This window comes from Panicum virgatum, chromosome 4K (assembly GCF_016808335.1).
Source record: "Panicum virgatum strain AP13 chromosome 4K, P.virgatum_v5, whole genome shotgun sequence".
In the NCBI taxonomy this organism is placed as follows: domain Eukaryota; kingdom Viridiplantae; phylum Streptophyta; class Magnoliopsida; order Poales; family Poaceae; genus Panicum; species Panicum virgatum.
In genome coordinates, this window is record NC_053139.1 from 16,678,759 (window position 1) to 16,696,735 (window position 17,977).

The 17,977-nt window shown below is 44.1% G+C and overlaps 1 protein-coding gene across 29 annotated transcripts in view; it reads right to left on the reverse strand.

Moving 5' to 3' along the window:
• The window catches only part of LOC120703322 (BURP domain-containing protein 10-like), a 23,966-nt gene extending 8,048 nt beyond the window's left edge, over positions 1-15,918 (reverse strand). For 2 of the 29 annotated variants that reach the window (XR_005686886.1, XR_005686880.1), the window contains exons 1-6: positions 15,452-15,903; positions 15,301-15,335; positions 14,733-15,192; positions 14,567-14,657; positions 14,061-14,206; positions 13,059-13,170 (exon numbers count right to left, since the gene is read on the reverse strand). Coding sequence is in view for 1 of the 29 variants with exons in the window: in XM_039987343.1 (XP_039843277.1) it covers positions 319-411 (93 nt within the window). In the remaining 28 variants the exon portion in view is untranslated. The other 27 variants (XM_039987343.1, XM_039987354.1, XR_005686885.1 and 24 more) reach the window with 26 other exon arrangements.
• Positions 15,919-17,977: the final 2,059 nt, after the last annotated feature.

Here is a 17,977-nt window from a genome sequence, read left to right on the forward strand (position 1 = left end):
AGCTCTGTCCAGAACTTCGTTAGAAAATGACAGCTAGCTCATAAAATCTATGTCTCTCAAATCTCTTGGGATAAAATCACGAAATTTCACGAGCTACTAAATCTGAATGTACCCTACAACTTTGTTGTTCACCCCATGATTTATTTCGGCTTCTAAGTGGCCCAAATCATCCTCTCAACACAGCTACAGTAAAATAGTGAACCTAAAATCCTAGAGAGACACCAAAACGTCCATTCTCCCCACCAATCCACTAAAACTCAAGGGCAAACTCCATCATGAATGCCTAATCAGTGTAGGAAAAGGGCAAATCTATCTCACCTTGGGTTTTCCCCAAACCCTAGCCAAGGGGAGTGGGAAAAAGCAAATCCGTCCCAAAGATGCACCTCTTCGAGCTCCTCTTACTCTCCTCATTTTGTTTTGCTACTCCCCTCTAAGGATTGGGTGCTGTAGTGGGGGATGTCGGGAGGAGCATCCACGGGAGGAGGAGGAGAAAGAGAACGAGAAAGAAAACAAGAAGAGGAAGGAGAAGGTGTTGGGTCTGGGGAGGAGATGGCGTGGGGAGGAGTAGAAGTGGGCTAGATGGGCCTTGACTCTTCTCCCTCTAATAGCCCTTTTCTTTTTTTCTTGGTATTATAGGAGTTCTACCTGTACTATGTCCGGTAGTACCCTTCTGTACCTACTAGTCCTACTCATATCCAACTACATTACAACACATTAAGGTATAGGACATGTCGTATCCTTATTCTAGCAAGATTCGTACCATATAAGCAGTCTCGTGGCTCTGGGTCTGACAAGCCCCCGAGCTCTTTATAGCCGATTAGTCCAGACTTCCGAGTACTTCTGGAATGATATTCGAGTTCTTCGGAATTGCATCATGATTATGTCTTCCCGAGTATGTAAACAACTAGGGGACTAGCACTACTTAACTAAGAAACTAAAGCACAAAGAATATCACAAACACTTACTATGATTGATAAGCATCCATCGAGGTACAAGCAGGCGGAGGGTGCTGATTCCAACAAACCGAGCACCTCCCCGACTTCCCCTCGCTCTCTCCCTAATGCCTAAGCTCCACTAGGCAGAACTAGGCCTCTAAGGAGAGCTCCAAACTCCAAAAGTGAGAGAGGACTTGATTGTGTTGTGTCCATTTCTCACCACCTCCCCTCATATTTATAAGAGGGAGCAAAGGGTGTCTTGGCTGAGATGAAGCTTGGCGCGCCTGGAACCACCTTCTAGAGACAATGGGGAAGCAGCACACGGAAGTTGGAGACGAGCGGGCCCAGTGCTAGGTTTGCCGACCAGGTGGTCGGTCGACCCAACCGCCTTCGTTCTTCTCTAGTTGACTAGTAAGTGGGTCACAAGGTCAGGTTTGGGTGTGACGTGCTATCCTAAGGTGGATTGCCCCATCTAGTGGGCCCATGGATCATCGTGCTCGTGCTTGATTGGTCTAGAAGGTGTTGCCTTGGATTGATGATGTGTTCATGCTCATAGACTGTGTTTCCTTCTCATGTGAGGTTGTCAGGTGGGCCCTTTGATCCTTGTGCTTGCTTGTGATTTGTTGGAAATATATAACTTGGATCATACTTGCTAGTTTCTTGCATTTTTGGCCCAAATTCACCTGCATACATTTTTAGACTGGCATCTGTGGAATTCGTCAATGAATCATACTATGCTAACATTTATTCCCTTTGATGTTCATATTTTGTGCAAGATTTGATAGTCAAAATGGGTCAAAATAGACTGTTAATACACATAACCAAACTTTTGGTCACCACATAACAAAAGAACTCCCATAACTGAGTGGTGGGCTAACTTATCTGCCATGTAATTCCCTAACATAAGACATGTCCATCGATGCTAACTTAACTAACATAAATAAGTGCCAACTTTGTACAAGTGCAAAATAATTACATCCTAATAACTCCATCACTGTGTGACTGACGTTTTGGCCTTCTTGGCGGCAGTTTTTTCTTTTAGTTTGAAGCCTGTCTTGGCTTTGCAGGAAGGCTTTGCAAGAGCTACTTTGGTCTGCTTTCTTGGAGATGAGCATGATGCAGATGGAATATCTTCATTAGCAGCTATTGTCTTCCTTGTCTGCTTCTGGGGCCTGCTGCTCTCTAGCACCTAACAACACAGTGTATTAGTATACAACATAACATGTGGGTACTGGAAAGAAAACAAATAGAACCTGCCTCTTTCCCTGCTTCATAAATCCTCCTTTGTGCCCCTGATTTAGGCTGACAAGACCTAGTGTTGTGGCCTTCTTTGTGGCAACTTGAGCACTTAATCTTTGTTCCTATCCTACTGTCCTTTGTTGCCTTTTTGGCCTCACCTTGTTCTCTTCTCCTCTCTTTTATGGGCCTTCCTGAAATCTTAACATAGGCTAGTGGTTGTAGTTTGCAACTATCTGTTGGCCACTGACCCATTCCTTCCATGGGCATCAGGCAGTGCTCAGAGATTTTGTTGTAATCCACAACTAAGTAACAGTCTAATGTGTAGTCCTTAGCAGGCTTAGAGCTAAAAAAGAGCACAATAATGGCCTGTGCACAAGGTATACCTGCAAGCTGCCATTACCTACATGAGTAGGTTCTCCTTTCTATGTCTTTCCAAATTGTTGCGCATTGTTGTGCCAAGTCAATGTACTTGTTGAGATTATTCAGGATATTTGGACAGATCCTAGACAGCCATTTTACTACCTTGCTCCTATTTTGCTGAATCCTAATGTATACCTTAGTCCTAATACCCTTAAGCATGGAAATGATTGGATGAGCCCACACATGTACTATCCAGTTGTTGAAACTTTCACACATGTTGTTGTCAAACACTGTCACAGTTGGAGCCAATATTGAACCAAGCTCTGCTCCAATACTTGGGGTTGGTATTCATCATTTCTTTAGCACCATCAAGGGTCTTCTGTGCAAGCTTTGCCCTACAATAGTTCAAGAATTGCACATTTGATACTTTGGCACACATCCAAAATGGCTTCTAAAAATCTTCATCTCTAAACTTCTTCCTCCAGTTAGAAAATGTGCCTCATTATGTGCTCAATATCAGGAAACAACATAACAACTGCATTAAGAAGACCCTTCTGCTGATCAGATACTATTACCCATCCTCTACCACCAATGGAAACCTGCAGATCCTTCTGAAGAAGCCCTAGGAACCATGTCCAAGAATACTCAGTCTCCTTCTCAACCACTTCCATGTTGCTGGATATCTCAGGTTGTTTGTATCCCAGTCCAGAGCACACATTAACTCTCCATTACAAGCCCCCTTGAAAAAACATCCATCCACTCCAATAACTCTCCTACATCAGCTAGGAAGCCTCTCTTGCAAGCATCAAAGCACACATATATCCTTTGGAACACTAGGAAGTTGTAGTCAGGATCCAAAGAAACGGCACATGTACTTCCAGGTTACTTCTAAGGATTTCTGCCTAATGTTGACGCTTGATAACGACTCATTTCAGGCGTCATCTTAAGCCTAAAATCATGAGAATAAAGTCTCATACCTGCTTACGTTATCCAGAAAGAGCCTATTCCACGTTGTCTCTTGAAAATATTACTACATTGGAATTCGGGCAGAAATGCAGGTAAAATAGGCTTCAAGCATCAAGACACAAACCCGACTATCAGAGCAAGCTATTAGCTCCAGCATGAGCGCATAAAAGACGAGCGTCAACATTAGTGGTAGGAGTTATTGCTAACAAATTCCACAAAATGTTGGTTTATATTTGTGTGTAGGTTGCTTATGCTTGGAAATTAGAAGAGAATGCAGCCCATAAGCAAGGTGACACATCATCGATCCGAGGCAACACCTTCTCAACGAATCAAACGCGTTCACGAGGATCTACGGGCCCACCAGAGCATCCAAACCAACTTAAAACAGGCCCTTACCCACATAGATGACATGGGGGGCCACCTAGCAGCCTCCGGACCAAGAATAGGACCGATCGGGCACAGCCCACGGTCGGCCGACCATGAAAGTCGGCCGACCATGTGTCGGCGGCCCACAAGCCCCACCGCCTCTCAGTATACACATGGCAGCGTGTGGTTGGTCCTCCATGGCGGTTTGGGTCGATTCTTGAGCAAATTGCTGGTGGTTCCCCCCTATATATATGAGGGGAGGTGGTTCAAATGGAGACACACAACATATCACTCACCACCAAGTGTAGAGCCTCACTAGCTTTTGTTTAGTGTAGGGGAGAGGAGTACAGGTACTAAGGAGGGGCGCTCGGTTGTCGGCGCTCTTCTCCAATTTGTACCTCACAAGAGAGCGAGGAGTCGGGGGAAGTGCCGAGTTTGTCGGCACTCTTCTCTACTTGTACCTCGATGGATGCTTATTCGGTTATAAGTGGAGACTTTCTAATTTAGAATTAGAGTTTAGTTGCAAGTTATTTCTTCTACCTTTTTATTGAATTGAGTGTATGGTTAGAGTAGCATTTGATCCTAGCTTAAGACTCCAAATAGAGAAGGATAATTTTGGCTAGGGTTAGAATTAGTACAGAATAGTGTAGACGTGGTGTCTAGGCTAGACTTTACCACTTAGTTGTTCTATATTCCTATGGATTGAGAGGTAGCCGGCAGGTGGTGACAGCCCTGTTCGAGCCCTAGTAACCCTCCATGTTCGGTTATAGAATAGAGCATTATTGCCGGAACAACTGGCTTGTTTAAGCCAGAGGAAAACAGTAGCTCGAAGTACAAGGCGAAGTTATCTCTTCCTCGATGCATAGATTCTAGATCTTTGGAAGTCCTCTCTGTCCTATCCCTCCTACACAAGTGTGTGTCCTTCGATAAGCTTGAACCCGTAGATAGTGTACTCACGCCCTGGAATACTATTGGGTGAAAGCTACAGCGGTATCCGTGCACTTGCAGATTTTATTCGTGACGTTACAAAATTCTAACAAGCTTTCTGGCGCCGTTGCCGGGGAACATCAGCTACATTATCTACGGACTGAGTTCATCCTCGTATCTTTTTCTTTTTTTTTCTTTCCTTCTACCTCTACCCCCACTACCCATGGAGAAGCTATCCTTTAAAAGCTTCTCTATCTTATGGGATGTATTCACCATCTTTTTTTATTTTCTCTCTGCTATCTATACCCCCGCTATACCTCGGAGCAACCCTCTGTCCACAACCATTCTACTCCTAAGGTCGAGTTCTCTGAGCCATCACCACCTTCCTCATCTAGCTATGAACTCAACCCTGGCTTTACAGCCATGGTTCGGAAGCGACCCTTCTCTGGAGAAATTAATGATCCCTATGAGCATTTGGAAGAATTCGAGGAATTGTGTTTGGGCCTGGTAATCCTAGGCATGACACAGAAAGCCTTGTGGTGGAAATTGTTTCCCTTCTCTCTTACAGAGATGGCGGAGCAATGGTACACCTGCACGATAGAAAATATGAGCGGTGATTGGGAAGAGCTTCGGGATGACTTTTGTTACTCGTTCTCTCATCGAACACATAGATTCCCTACCGATTGACATCCTCGACTTTGAGCAATTAGAGAAGGAGCCTATAGCTGCAACATGGGCTAGATTCTTACACCTTTTGGCGTCTAGCCCAGACTTGTCTACGCCCGAGGATGTATCATTGAACATCTTCTACTCAAGTTTAGACATAAAATCTGCCATAGAGCTTGACGTCGCCAGTGGAGGTTGGTTTGCACACACAACTCCGGCAGAAGGAAGAGACATCCTAGATAGCTTTCTAGAAAACTCTTTCTTCGCTACCGACCATAGTGAACCCCACTGAAAGGAATCCGCGTCGAGCCATGAGAGTCCCTCAACAATCGAATCAGAGCTTTCATCTTCCACATCCCAATATTCGTCTGTTGAGCCCTCTCCCGAACCACGAACATCAAAGTAAGAAGAAATTCAACCTTCTGAGTTCTCTTCCCTATTCGAGGATAATCATTCAGGAAACATCCTAAACACCTCGAATCATCTTAGGCACAAGAAGTCTACAGAATGGATTTGTCCTTATGAGACTCGATAAAATTTTCCGCCATACACCTACAGTGGATTGGTCAAACGAGGCAAGGCGTACTTCCGAAGCAATTCGGATCAGCTCAACCTCCACGACCATCCCTTGTTTTATGAAGGGAAATGTCGTAGAAGCCCTTCATGACCCTGTTGCTGAGGTTTGCATCATACTCGAGTGACTCTTGGGCACTCTTGTGGGTAACAAGCCTTTAACCCCGACTAATAAATATTTTAAAAGTTCATCCGAATTGTTCTTTGAATGTCGGGGAATTGTAAGGGACCTGTCTATCACCATAGACAAAATAGATGTGCATTTAGATTTTTCACATCTACGATATCCTCGATTTTGATCTTCTCCTAGGCTACCTGCTAGAAAAACTTCTAGCATCTCATGGGAGCCTAGATGAAATGCTAAGGGAAAATGCTTCTGCCATTAGCATTTCCTTGAGCGGAACTCGCTCGAGGAGATGATGCATATATCTCCGTTCGTATCGTCCGAGTCAGTTCTCTTGGAAGTTGCAACATCTACTACTTTCGAAGAATATGACTCAGAAAATAGCCTTCACTATTGTGAAGATGACGGTCGGACGACCATGACGGTCAGTCGACCATGTGTCGGCGGCCCACGAGCCCACCGCCTCTCAGTATGCACGTGGTAGCGTGTGGTTGGTCCTCCATGGCAGTTTGAGTCGATTCTCGAGCAAATGGCTAGTGGTTCCCCCCCCTATATATATATATATATATATATATATATATATATATATATATATATATATATATATATATATATATATATATATATATATATATATATATATATGAGGGGAAGGGGCTCAAATGGAGACACACCACACATCACTCACCACAAAATGTAGAGACTCTCTAGCTTGCGTTTAGTGTAGGGGAGAGGAGTAGAAGTACTATGGAGAGGGCGCCCAGTTGTCGGCGCTCTTCTCCAATTTGTAACTCTACAAGAGAGTGAGGAGGAGTCGGTGGAAGTGCCGGGTTTGTCGGCACTCTTCTCTGCTTGTACCACGATGGATGCTTATTTGGTTGTAAGTGTTCGATACTTTCTTATTTAGAATTAGAGTTTAGTTACAAGTTATTTCTTTTGCCTTTTATTGAATTGAGTGTATGCTTTGAGCAGCATTTGATCCTATCTTAAAACTCCAGATAGAGAAGGATAATCTTGGCCAGGGTTAGGATTAGTACGGAATAGAGTAGACGTGGTGTCTAGGCTAGACTTTACAACTTAGTTATTCTATATTCCCACAGATTGAGAGATAGCCAGCAGGTGGTGACATTCCTGTTCGAGCCCTAGTAACCCTCCACATTCGGTTATAGAATTGAGAATTATTGCCGGAACAACTGGCTTGTTTAAGTCAGGGAAAACCAGTAGCTCAAAGTATAAGTCGAAGTTATCTCTTCCTCTAAGCATAGATTCTAGATCTCAGGAAGTCCTCTCTGTCCTATCCCTCCTACACAAATGTGTGTCCTTAGATGAGCCTGAATCCGTAGATAGCGTACTCACATTCCTCAATGCATACGATACCCTGGAATACTCCTGGGTGAAAACTACAACGGTATCCGTGCGCTTGAGGATTTTATTCGTGACGTTATAAAATACCAACACCTGGTACTCAAAGATCTTGGCATATTCTACTTTGCAGGACTTATATCCTCCTCATAACAATTGCCTTATCTCTTTTTATATTGGATAGAGAGACATCAGCACCCATTTCAAGCAAAATTGTCTCCTTGATATTCTGCAACTTCTAGGATGGGTTTGCCTTGATGATGTGCTCATACTTGTTAGCTATCCTTGGCCATGTGACCAACCTATTGTCGTTCCTTTGTCGGCAGATGTGCACATTGTTGAAAGTCTTCACCTTAAACTTGTCATTATCCTTGGAAAGAAAAATGAACCAAAGGCAGCCTTTCCAAGGACACTTGGCTCTGATTCTGGATGCTTCATCCTTAGGAAAGGCAAGGTGCCTCCTAGTGGCAAAACCATACTTCACTTCCTTAAACTGTACCGTACCACTGAAGATCATCTCAACTTAGAAAATAGGAACATTTAATTTAGGGTCATATCTTGCAAATCTACTCTTCCTTCTAATTGCTTTCCCCATCATCATTCTCATAACTGTATTCATCACTAATATCCATTGTGGTGCCTCATCATCATCTTCCAACCCTTGGGCTTCATCTGCAAATTCCTTGATGACAAGATCAGATATTCTAGCACCTCTTCCTAATCCTGATGGACTTTTTCCTCTGATTCCTTGAATTTGCTCCAAATTTAGTTGTTTCTTCATGAGTGAAATACACCAGCGGCCTTCGAATTTGTCCTCAGGTGCCACTTAGGTCCACGAACTTGTAAAATTAAAATTTGGCACCCTGAACATGTTAGTTGTGCCACTTAGGACCATAACCCTTCAAGGGGTATGAATATATACAAAAAAACCCTTGAGTTTTATCATCTTCTATATCTACATCCTTCTCGTCTCTTTCACCTCTCTCTCACCGCTGGCAGCCACTCTGGCACCCGCCTCCACAGCCGCCTGCCCCGGTGGTTGCCGGCACGCACCTCCACTGCGCTCCAGGAATAGCCGGAGGCGAGCAGTGCGCTGCATAGGGCAAGGCGTGGCATGGGCTAGGGACGGAACCCTAATCTGCACCACCGAGGCTGCCGCCGGGCCGCACCGCCCACCACCGCAAAGCAGAGCCAAGGCGTGAGGTCGAGGCCCAAGATCCCATTGCCGCCATGGCCCTATAAAATAAACCAGCCAACACCTGGATCCGACGAGGGAGGGAGGGCGGAGGAGTAGGCTAGCATGGGAGGAGCAGTGGCCCTCTTCTTCCATGACGACTCCATGGCGGCCGCAGCTACCTGCGCCTCCTCATGATCGCCCAGGGCCATCTCCTCCTCGTCCGGCTCCTCGGGCGGCTTGGCCTGCTTGGGCAGCGACTTCTCTCAAGCCGGCCATGGATGCACCGCCACCACTAGCACTTCCCGCTATGCCGATGGGGTGGGGCCCCTGCTCCATCGTGTCACCGGCTCGAGACCGAGTGAAGGGAGCGACGAGCCAAGGGCCGGCGGTGTGATATAGATGTCACGAACTCCAGGGTCAGCGGCGAGCATGGAGTCCATGAGCTCTAGGGCAGCTGCGTCCGTGACGGCCGCGAGCTCCAGTGGAAGGAGGCAGGGGCGGCGGAGAGCTCCATGCACCGGCGAAGGAAGCAGGGTAGGCGTGGGAGAGAGAAAGAGAGAGAAAGGGAGGAAGGGGTGAAGGTAGAAGATAACAATTTTGGAGGGGTTTTTTTGCATATATTCATGCCACGTGGTGCCGTATCAAGGGGTATGGACCTAAGTGGCACAACTTCACAAGTTCAGAGTGCCAGATTTCGATTTTGCGAGTTCGTGGACCTAAGTGGCACCTAGAGTCAAGTTCGAGGGCCGCTGGTGTATTTAACTCTTTCTTCAATATAGTCAGATGTGATAATACTCATCAGCACTAGTCTTCTTCTTCCTCTACATAATCTTCGTCATCAGAAGGAGGATTGTAAAATGTCCATATCTATTATCTCTCTTTGTTGGGTGAACTGTAGAATTCTCTCACCTTCTCAATATCCCTTCTAGTTTGATCAGCACTACCCTGAATCCTTACTTGCTAAGCTCCATCAGACCTGAACATCTCTACATATATCACAACCACTCCACCCTCTGAAATGCAGTCTGCCATGTAGAGGTAGGTTTTATCATCTTCTGTCCTCCTTAACCCAAGTCCTAGATCTGATCTTGGGAACAACCAGTGAAACTGAACCTTGTCTTCTTCAGGTTCACATGATCAGCCAAGAAGCCTCTCAATTCTAACACGGATACTTTGTCCCCGTCCAAGTATGGCATGTGCACTTCCCCACCAACATACTTCAGATCATCATCAATGAAGTCAAATTGCCTCCACAGTGAAACTGAACTGGAAGAATGTCTGTGGGATCTCTGGGATCCCCTCCATCCCCCAAACAGTAGTGAAAAATGTAATTCAGAATAAAATACAAGACAAAGATTCAAGAAAAGGCACTTCCTTTTAAGCCCATCTGTACTCATCAATGTTTAAAATAACCGGATATTGTGTTTATCGGCAAGGTTTTCCAGCAGCTATAAAGGATATAGCTGGATATATCGGCCAGCTAAATGATTTAGCGGTTTTCAGTAAACACTAAACTCACGCCATGAATCAGTGATGTATACATAATTACATATGCTAATAAACAAGGGATTAGGATCATGAATATGGCATACCTTCATACAGAGTTTCCAAGCAAACACATTGTTCAGTAGTGCAATAGCATAGATGAGACGAAACTAAAAGTTCTAGTGTTCAAATAAGTTCAGCACAGCAGTAGCTACAATGCATTCAGCAGCAGAGCTCTTCAATTATGCTATCTTGAGTTTCTTCATCAGCAACCATCTTAGTAATGCAAGCAATTACAGCTGCTGCTGTTTGTGTTACCGAAGCTGAGGCAGCACTTGATTGGTTACCTATTGCAAAAAGGGTCCAAAGTACAGCACAATAATCAGCTAGGTTCAAGCTTAGCTCTGTTCTATGTACTCAGTAAGCAAAATTCATGTTCAATATTTACTGGACCAAATGAGTAGTGACAGCCGACATATCTACTTCTAAATCCATGTATTTATGTCTAAGGCCTACATATTTGGCAGTGAAATAGGCAAAATCTCAACAAAGAAGAACAAAAGAAGAGAAAATAACTTGCCTGCTACTTGATTTGGCTGGGATTGAGACATGGCTTTCAAGCTTCAAGTGCTAGACTGCTAGGTCGTCGAGGTCGCCGTCAAGCAGGTGGAGGGAGCCGTGGAGTACTTGCTGGTTGCTGCTGCAGCAGCTGGCCTACTGGAGGAAGAGGCGGAGAGTACAAGATCCACTGCCGCACTGCTTGCCACTGGTCTACTCGAGGGAGAGGAGCAGAGGACGCCAAGAACAGGGCATCGGCGCGGTCGCCGCCACTGCCATTTCTCTCGGAGACTTGGAGTAGAAGAGGGGATAGGGTTTGTAGAAGAGACTGCGGTTCCTAGTTTATATATGTGTCGTTGTAGTCTACCTGTTGGGCCTCCCAATTTCGGCCCAGGAGGAGAAACAAAGCTGAGTTTAGCGCTATTGGCAGTGTCATTTGGCCAATTTATCGGGCTAATAGCGGATATTAGCGGTTCTCTTCGTTTAGCGCTAAATGGGGAATATCTTATCCCCAGCCCTTCCCAGCAGATATATCCGGATATATCGGTGGATATAGCCGGTTATTTTAAACCTTGGTACTCATCCTAGCCAGTTCCAATCTAAAGAATGCAACCCTAGCCGAAATAATCCCATCAAACCCCTCAATTTCGACCAAGATCAATTCCGCCGAAATTAATCACCCCAACCCTAGTCGCCTAGAGAACATGATTGTCACTAAAGAAAGCATCCTTCATAGGTGGTAGTGGGGGATCACATTTACGCTATAGGCGCTGATAAACTCTTCCCTCCTGCGGTCGTGTCGATCGATCCACCTCGGAGCCTAGATAAGTCGGGGAGGAGAGGAGTAAGAGGAAGGAGTCGACGGGCGGCGGCATGAGGAGCATCTGGGGCTAGGACGATAGGGGGGGCGTTAAGTGAGCCTCAAACTGTTTTGCCACGTCGGACAGCCCACGTGTCCACATGAGTCGGCAAAACAACCGTCCAGTCAGCAAAATCGGATTACGAGGTGGGGCAAAGGTGAACAGTGCACTGGTTTACAAATTCTTGAGGGGTAAGTGAATGTTAATATTTTTTAGGAGGTTATCCGGACTTTGCTGATAGTACAGGGTAGTAAAAATGATTTTTTTTTCCTTTATAAGTCCAACCTTCATGCAGGGCTTTTGTGGGGAAATAGAAAAGTTCATTGTGCTCCTTGGACGTTTGTTACAGAAATCTTCTGTTCCACAAACCTTACGAACCGACAAAGACAAGTTGACACTTTTTTTGGTAGGTGGGGTGGCGGGGCAAGAGAAATGGAGACTTAGGCCTCATTTGGTTTTTAAATAGCTGTCACATTGAATATTCGGATATCAATTTAAATGTTCGGATGCCAACTTAATATAAAATTAATTGCATAAGTTGTAATTAGAACTCTAGACGAATCTATGATGTATAGTTAATGCATGATTAGTGGATGGTTACTGTAGTAATTAGTGGTCAAATTATAGACTAATTAGGCTTAATAAATTTGTCTCGTGATTAAATCATGACTTATGAAACTAGTTTTGTAATAAGTCTATATTTAATACTTCTAATTAGTGTTTAAACATGTGATGTGAGGGACTTATGACTTAAAGAAAAAAAGCAACAGAGCGGATAAGGCTACCAGCTCAGGTAGTCAGGTAACGCAGGGGCATCAATCATCATCTTCTAGAATCTCTGGTGACTGGTGTGGAGCCCACCGTGAACAGAAAACCAGCTGAACATCCATGCAGGCCCGGGAACACAAGATCTCAGTCACCGAGCCCATCAATCCTTCTAGAAGAAAGCGACGCCCCATCCCGGCAAAGCCGCTAGCGCTACGGATAAATTTTAGGCATACAAAAGACATGATCTATCTATAGTCCAAAATGAGAAATATTGACTGAAAATGAAGCATGGTGCATTAAGCAGCAGCATCCAGATCAAAATCTCACTACTTAAATGGAAATAGAAAAGTGGGATGCGCAACACTCATGTTACTTTCCCCTTGGTTAAGCCATCCATGAAAAACAACGACACAATTTGCAGGTTTATTCTTTTTGCTTTCTCCTCCAACTCCTGGCTTCTCAGCCATATATTTATCAACAGAGTCAGGTCCACTCAACAAAATGCTATGAAACATCAATAATATCATTGTTTCGTCTAAGCATATGAATTATTTGTAGATGGCAAATCTCACACAAAGATGTTGATACGAACACAATGATATCAATATCATAAAAAACATTGGCATGGAATTTGATTTGCAGCAGCGCATGGCATGATATAGCAAAGGCAATTTAGGGGAATAGATGCTCACCTTGTGTGTTTGCTAGTTCCTTGTGGTTATATCATCCATTCGAAAGCATAACTCAGCTCTGATTTTTTCTCCTGCAAATTTGATTGTTCAATATCCTTCACATGGATTGCCTCTGCAAACATTGGGAACAAATAAGAAATGGTAAAATTGAGGACAATGACATCTAGTTACCTAAAGTTCCAATTTTTGAAACACCGGCACCATGGTTGAAATGGTAAAATTATGCTGCCTTGAATTGTTCCGTATCTCTGTATAATTTTTAAGTTTATTGGAGTATAAAACAGTAAGCCTTCGGTGAAGTGGTGAAATTGGTAAAATAAGAACCAATCAAGCAATCAGCAGCACAAGTGCCAGATTCATTTTTTTAAGCAATTCAGAGCTATGAAATGGCAGATCAGCCTCCATGAAGCTTTAGATCAGAGAATGCAACTATTGTCATGAATTAAACTGGGCTACCTCTTTATATCAGCGCAAAGTCATTGGTTGGTTGTGCTAGAGCTAGTTACAACATTCCTGAAGTGAACATGATTCAGCTGGGCACAAAAGAAATCAGCAATGAACCAAATAGCAGCACACAAATGCAAATTTTACCCCAGAAATAGATGGCTGAAGAATTTTAATGTTCAACCATTGAACCATCTATTGGTCCTACATATTCATCATGCTTGTTCTCCTAGACAACCTATTTTTGGAGAAATATTATGGTCTGTAATCCATATATATAAAAAAAATTCAAATAGCTACATGAAGAAAAATGCATTCAAAAAATAAACCAAGAGGGCCAGCTAGCTTATAGCATTTTGTTATCATGAGGTCAAAGGCCGATGCTGGTACAGAAAAGAGCCCCCAAGTATATAATGGTACTTCACTATGTATACATCTTCTGAGGCAGTTTTACGCAAGTCACCTATATAATGCCTGGCAAGAAGATACAAAATATGGTAACATCTTGTCAGGCATAGTATGGAGTCTTACAGCAAAAGGAACCATATATTGTATTACCTTTGCCCTCTTTATTTTCATTTTTTCTTTCTTCTTGCTCTGTTGCTCTGTCATCTCCATGAGCCAGTTCCCGAACAGTGGCAAAACAACACTTTACCCTTCCGTCGGACTCTTGATGCATTGACCCGAACACTTTATTACTTCACCTGGGCATTGACAAAATAGCCACTGAGTATTTATGTTCCAGCCAGGCAATGTCGACAAACAGACAGAGAAGGAAAAAAAGGATAATCTCTCGCAGTCAGAATTTAGCCGATCATTACACGCCAATGCTAAAGGCAAATGCTCCCCTTGTACTTGTTGCCCTTGACTACCCAACATCACAAAATATAGCACATCTAGATTAGCAATAAAGCAAAACTTTCAATGGTGTTTTTGTTTAGAATCATACTTTGCTTCCCCTCCTCATCTCTCTCTGTCCTTAAAACAATTAACACAAGTCTTAATCCTCTGCACTAACGGAGTTTGCCAGAACAATGCTCTAATTCGCGTTATATTTGTCAAACCTAGCGAGGTGACGACCTTTTCGAGATTGACGATGTTCTGGTGATGCAGCTTCTTGAGGATTTTAATCTCCCTGATGGCCGTGATAGGGAACTGGCCCCCAAATTCAAGAGAGATAAGAGCCGTGAACCGGTACATATTTCCAAATGCAAGCAAGGGAATACTTACATCATCTCGCTCGTTGTCCATGCGGATCTTCTTGACTGCCACGATTTCCTTCGTCTCCATCTCCTTTGCCATGAATACTTGCCTAGCACCAGTCACAACAAAAAACAAATCAGTGGGGGGCATGGACATACCTTCAAATTAGAAGTACCATCATAACTGACTTGCACATATGCTCAGAAAATACCATGAAAATTCTCAGATCTAAATCTTAAAAAAACACCAATGACAGCAAACAACATGTACAGTCTGTATCACCAGTTTTACAAGGGAGAGGGTAAGGAGTGCATTTTTGCATATACCGACCGAGCAGTGGCAGGACTCCAAGCAGCAATGGGGGACAAGCTTTGAAAAGGACAGATTTGCAACCACGAAAAAGAAGGAATAAGAAGAAAAAAAGGAACCCCATCCAGGAACGTGGCTTCTCATCTCCAGAACAGTCAAGAACTCAGATCCCGTCTAGCTGCAGTGAGTTGTAACACAAAACAGCACGGATTTATGAGATTTGCAACAGCTATTAAGATTGCAGATGAAAAAATCGAGGAAAAGGGAAGGGGAATCGAGAGATTACTTGCCCGTGCACAACAACCATGTGAGGAATCCGCACTACAAAGCAATAGGAGAGAGGGACGGTCAGTTACACCTTCAATCGATGCAGACCAGAATAAGCAAGAGAGGAGAGGAATAGAAAGGAGAGGAATGGTTGGAGCGACGACTCGCACCCGACGAAGAACCGGAGGCCCGTCCGCCGGCGCCTCGCGGAGGCGGAGCAGCGCGCCGGCGGCGCCAAGCCGCCGCTCGCTGTGTAGCCCCTGTGCGGCGCTCGGACCCACCTTGGAACGCCTGCGGGGCGGCCGCTCGCTGACCTCCTGCGGAGGATCTAAGGAGGCGTCGATGGGATGGAGCTTTGTGGATCTGAGGAGGGGGACGAGCGGGGCTAGGGGAGGATCTGAGCAGGGGCTTGCGGCGGTGAAAAGCGCGGAGGGAGAGACACGGGCTGATGGTGGCAGCAAGCGAGGGAGAGAGGGGCGACGGCGGCGGAGAGCGGGAGTGGAGCTGGGCGCCGCGGTGGCGGCAGCTGGGGCATGGAGAGCGGGAGGGTGTCAGGGTGGATCGAGGGGAAAAAAGAGCGCTCGCTGGGAATCGAACTCAGGCTGTCACGGGAAAGGGAGGTGGGGGGCGGTGCGTGGCGTTGAAGCCTCCCAGGGGGCTGCGTTGAAGCCTCGCGGGTTGGGCCGTCGGGTTGGGCATGTCGCTTCCAGTTCTGCAGGGGGAGAGCACTTTGCGTTTTTTTTGAGAAAAAATATATAATTTATACTACTTGTATAATGGTAGTGCAGGGTCTAGTTGTCAGTCACTCATCAACCGGGCCCACCAGTTGGCGACACAGCTTTTGTAAATACACGTCAATATAGTAGTACCAGGTTACTGATGTGAGGCCATCACTCAGCTTTCATGCGCAGACTCCGGTTCCATATTTCCACATATCGATCAATGAATAAGGCCATCTTTAGTTCCCACCCCGTAAACGCAAAAACACAAAAACGCAAAATTTTGTGAAGAAATCTTGTTAATTTGAAGTACTAAATGAAGTCTATTTACAAAACTTTTTGCATGGATGGGCTGTAAATCACGAGACGAATCTAATGAACATACTTAATCCATAATTTGCAATAGTAATGTTATAGTAACCATCCGCAAATTATTGCTTAATCATGGATTAATTAGCATCATTAGATTCGTCTCGCGATTTACAACCCATCTGTGGAAAAAGTTTTGTAAATAGACTTCATTTAGTACTTCAAATTGGCAAGATTCCTTCGCAAAAAAATTTTATGTTTACATGTAAAGTGAACTATACAGGGCCTAAATATCAAAGAAATGGTGCTCAAAGTTTAATGCAGGGCACTGAAACACTTCAGCATCGAAGCGACAGGCTCCGTGTTCAGTGATGCATTGGGTAAAACTAGTCAGGTTGGCGCTGTAGCGCGCCTATACAAAAAACGTGGACATAAAATATTAATAGAAATATATTATCCGTTATTATGTTCGAAGCAACATCGTATCGATGTATTGAGTTAGATCTAAAATTACAGTAAAGCGGCATAGTAGTTTTGTGTTTGAGAGCACGCCAATCTCAAGCATTGTAGTATAGAGGTACATGTAATTTTTCCTTAGGAATTTTTTTTTGTGTCAGTAGGCATAGTTTAATTACTTTAGTAGGAAAAAAAAGTAAGATTAGAATTGAATGAACAGTTTAATTATATTTTGTGGGTTTACGGAGGGAAATCAAAACCCAAGAAGTAGTACAACTACCACATGTAAATGTAGTATACGAAGTTTAGTTATTATTTTTGTATGTAGGAAGTAGTTAAATATATTTTGTATTGTCAAATAATGGAAGGAATTTTTTTTTTAAGATAGAGAAACTAACTTTATAGAATCATGGGCCCACATGGGTCCCGCTTGAATAGTACATGGGTCCCACGTGGGTCCCGCCTGAATAGTACGTGGCCCACGTGGGCCCGCCTGAATAGTATATGGGACCCGCATGAAACAGTGCACGGCCCCACGTGGGGCCACGACTCATGAGGTTGCGCCGTTTCTTGGCCCTTTAGGCATGAACAGTGCACGGCCCCACGTGGGGCCACGACTCATGAGGTTGCGCCGTTTCTTGGCCCTTTAGTATATGTACTTAATTAGTATTTCAAATTGGCAAGATTTCTTCGCAAAAAAATTTTGCGTTTACATGTAAAGTGAACTATACAGGGCCTAAATATCAAAGAAATGGTGCTCAAAGTTTAATGCAGAGCACTGAAACACTTCAGCATCGAAGCGACAGGCTCCGTGTTCAGTGATGCATTGGGGTAAAACTAGTCAGGTTGGCGCGCTACGCGTGCCTATACAAAAAACGTGGACATAAAATATTAATAGAAAGATATTATCCGTTACTAAGTTCGAAGCAACATCGTATCGATGTATTGAGTTAGATCTAAAAATTACAGTAAAGCGGCATAGTAGTTTTGTGTTTGAGAGCACGCCAATCTCAAGCATTGTAGTATAGAGGTACATGTAATTTTTCCTTAGGAATTTTTTTGTGTCAGTAGGCATAGTTTAATTACTTTAGTAGGAAAAAAAGTAAGATTAGAATTGAATGAACAGTTTAATTATATTTTGTGGTGTTACGGAGGGAAAATCAAAATCCCAAGAAGTAGTACAACTACCACATGTAATGTAGTATACGAAGT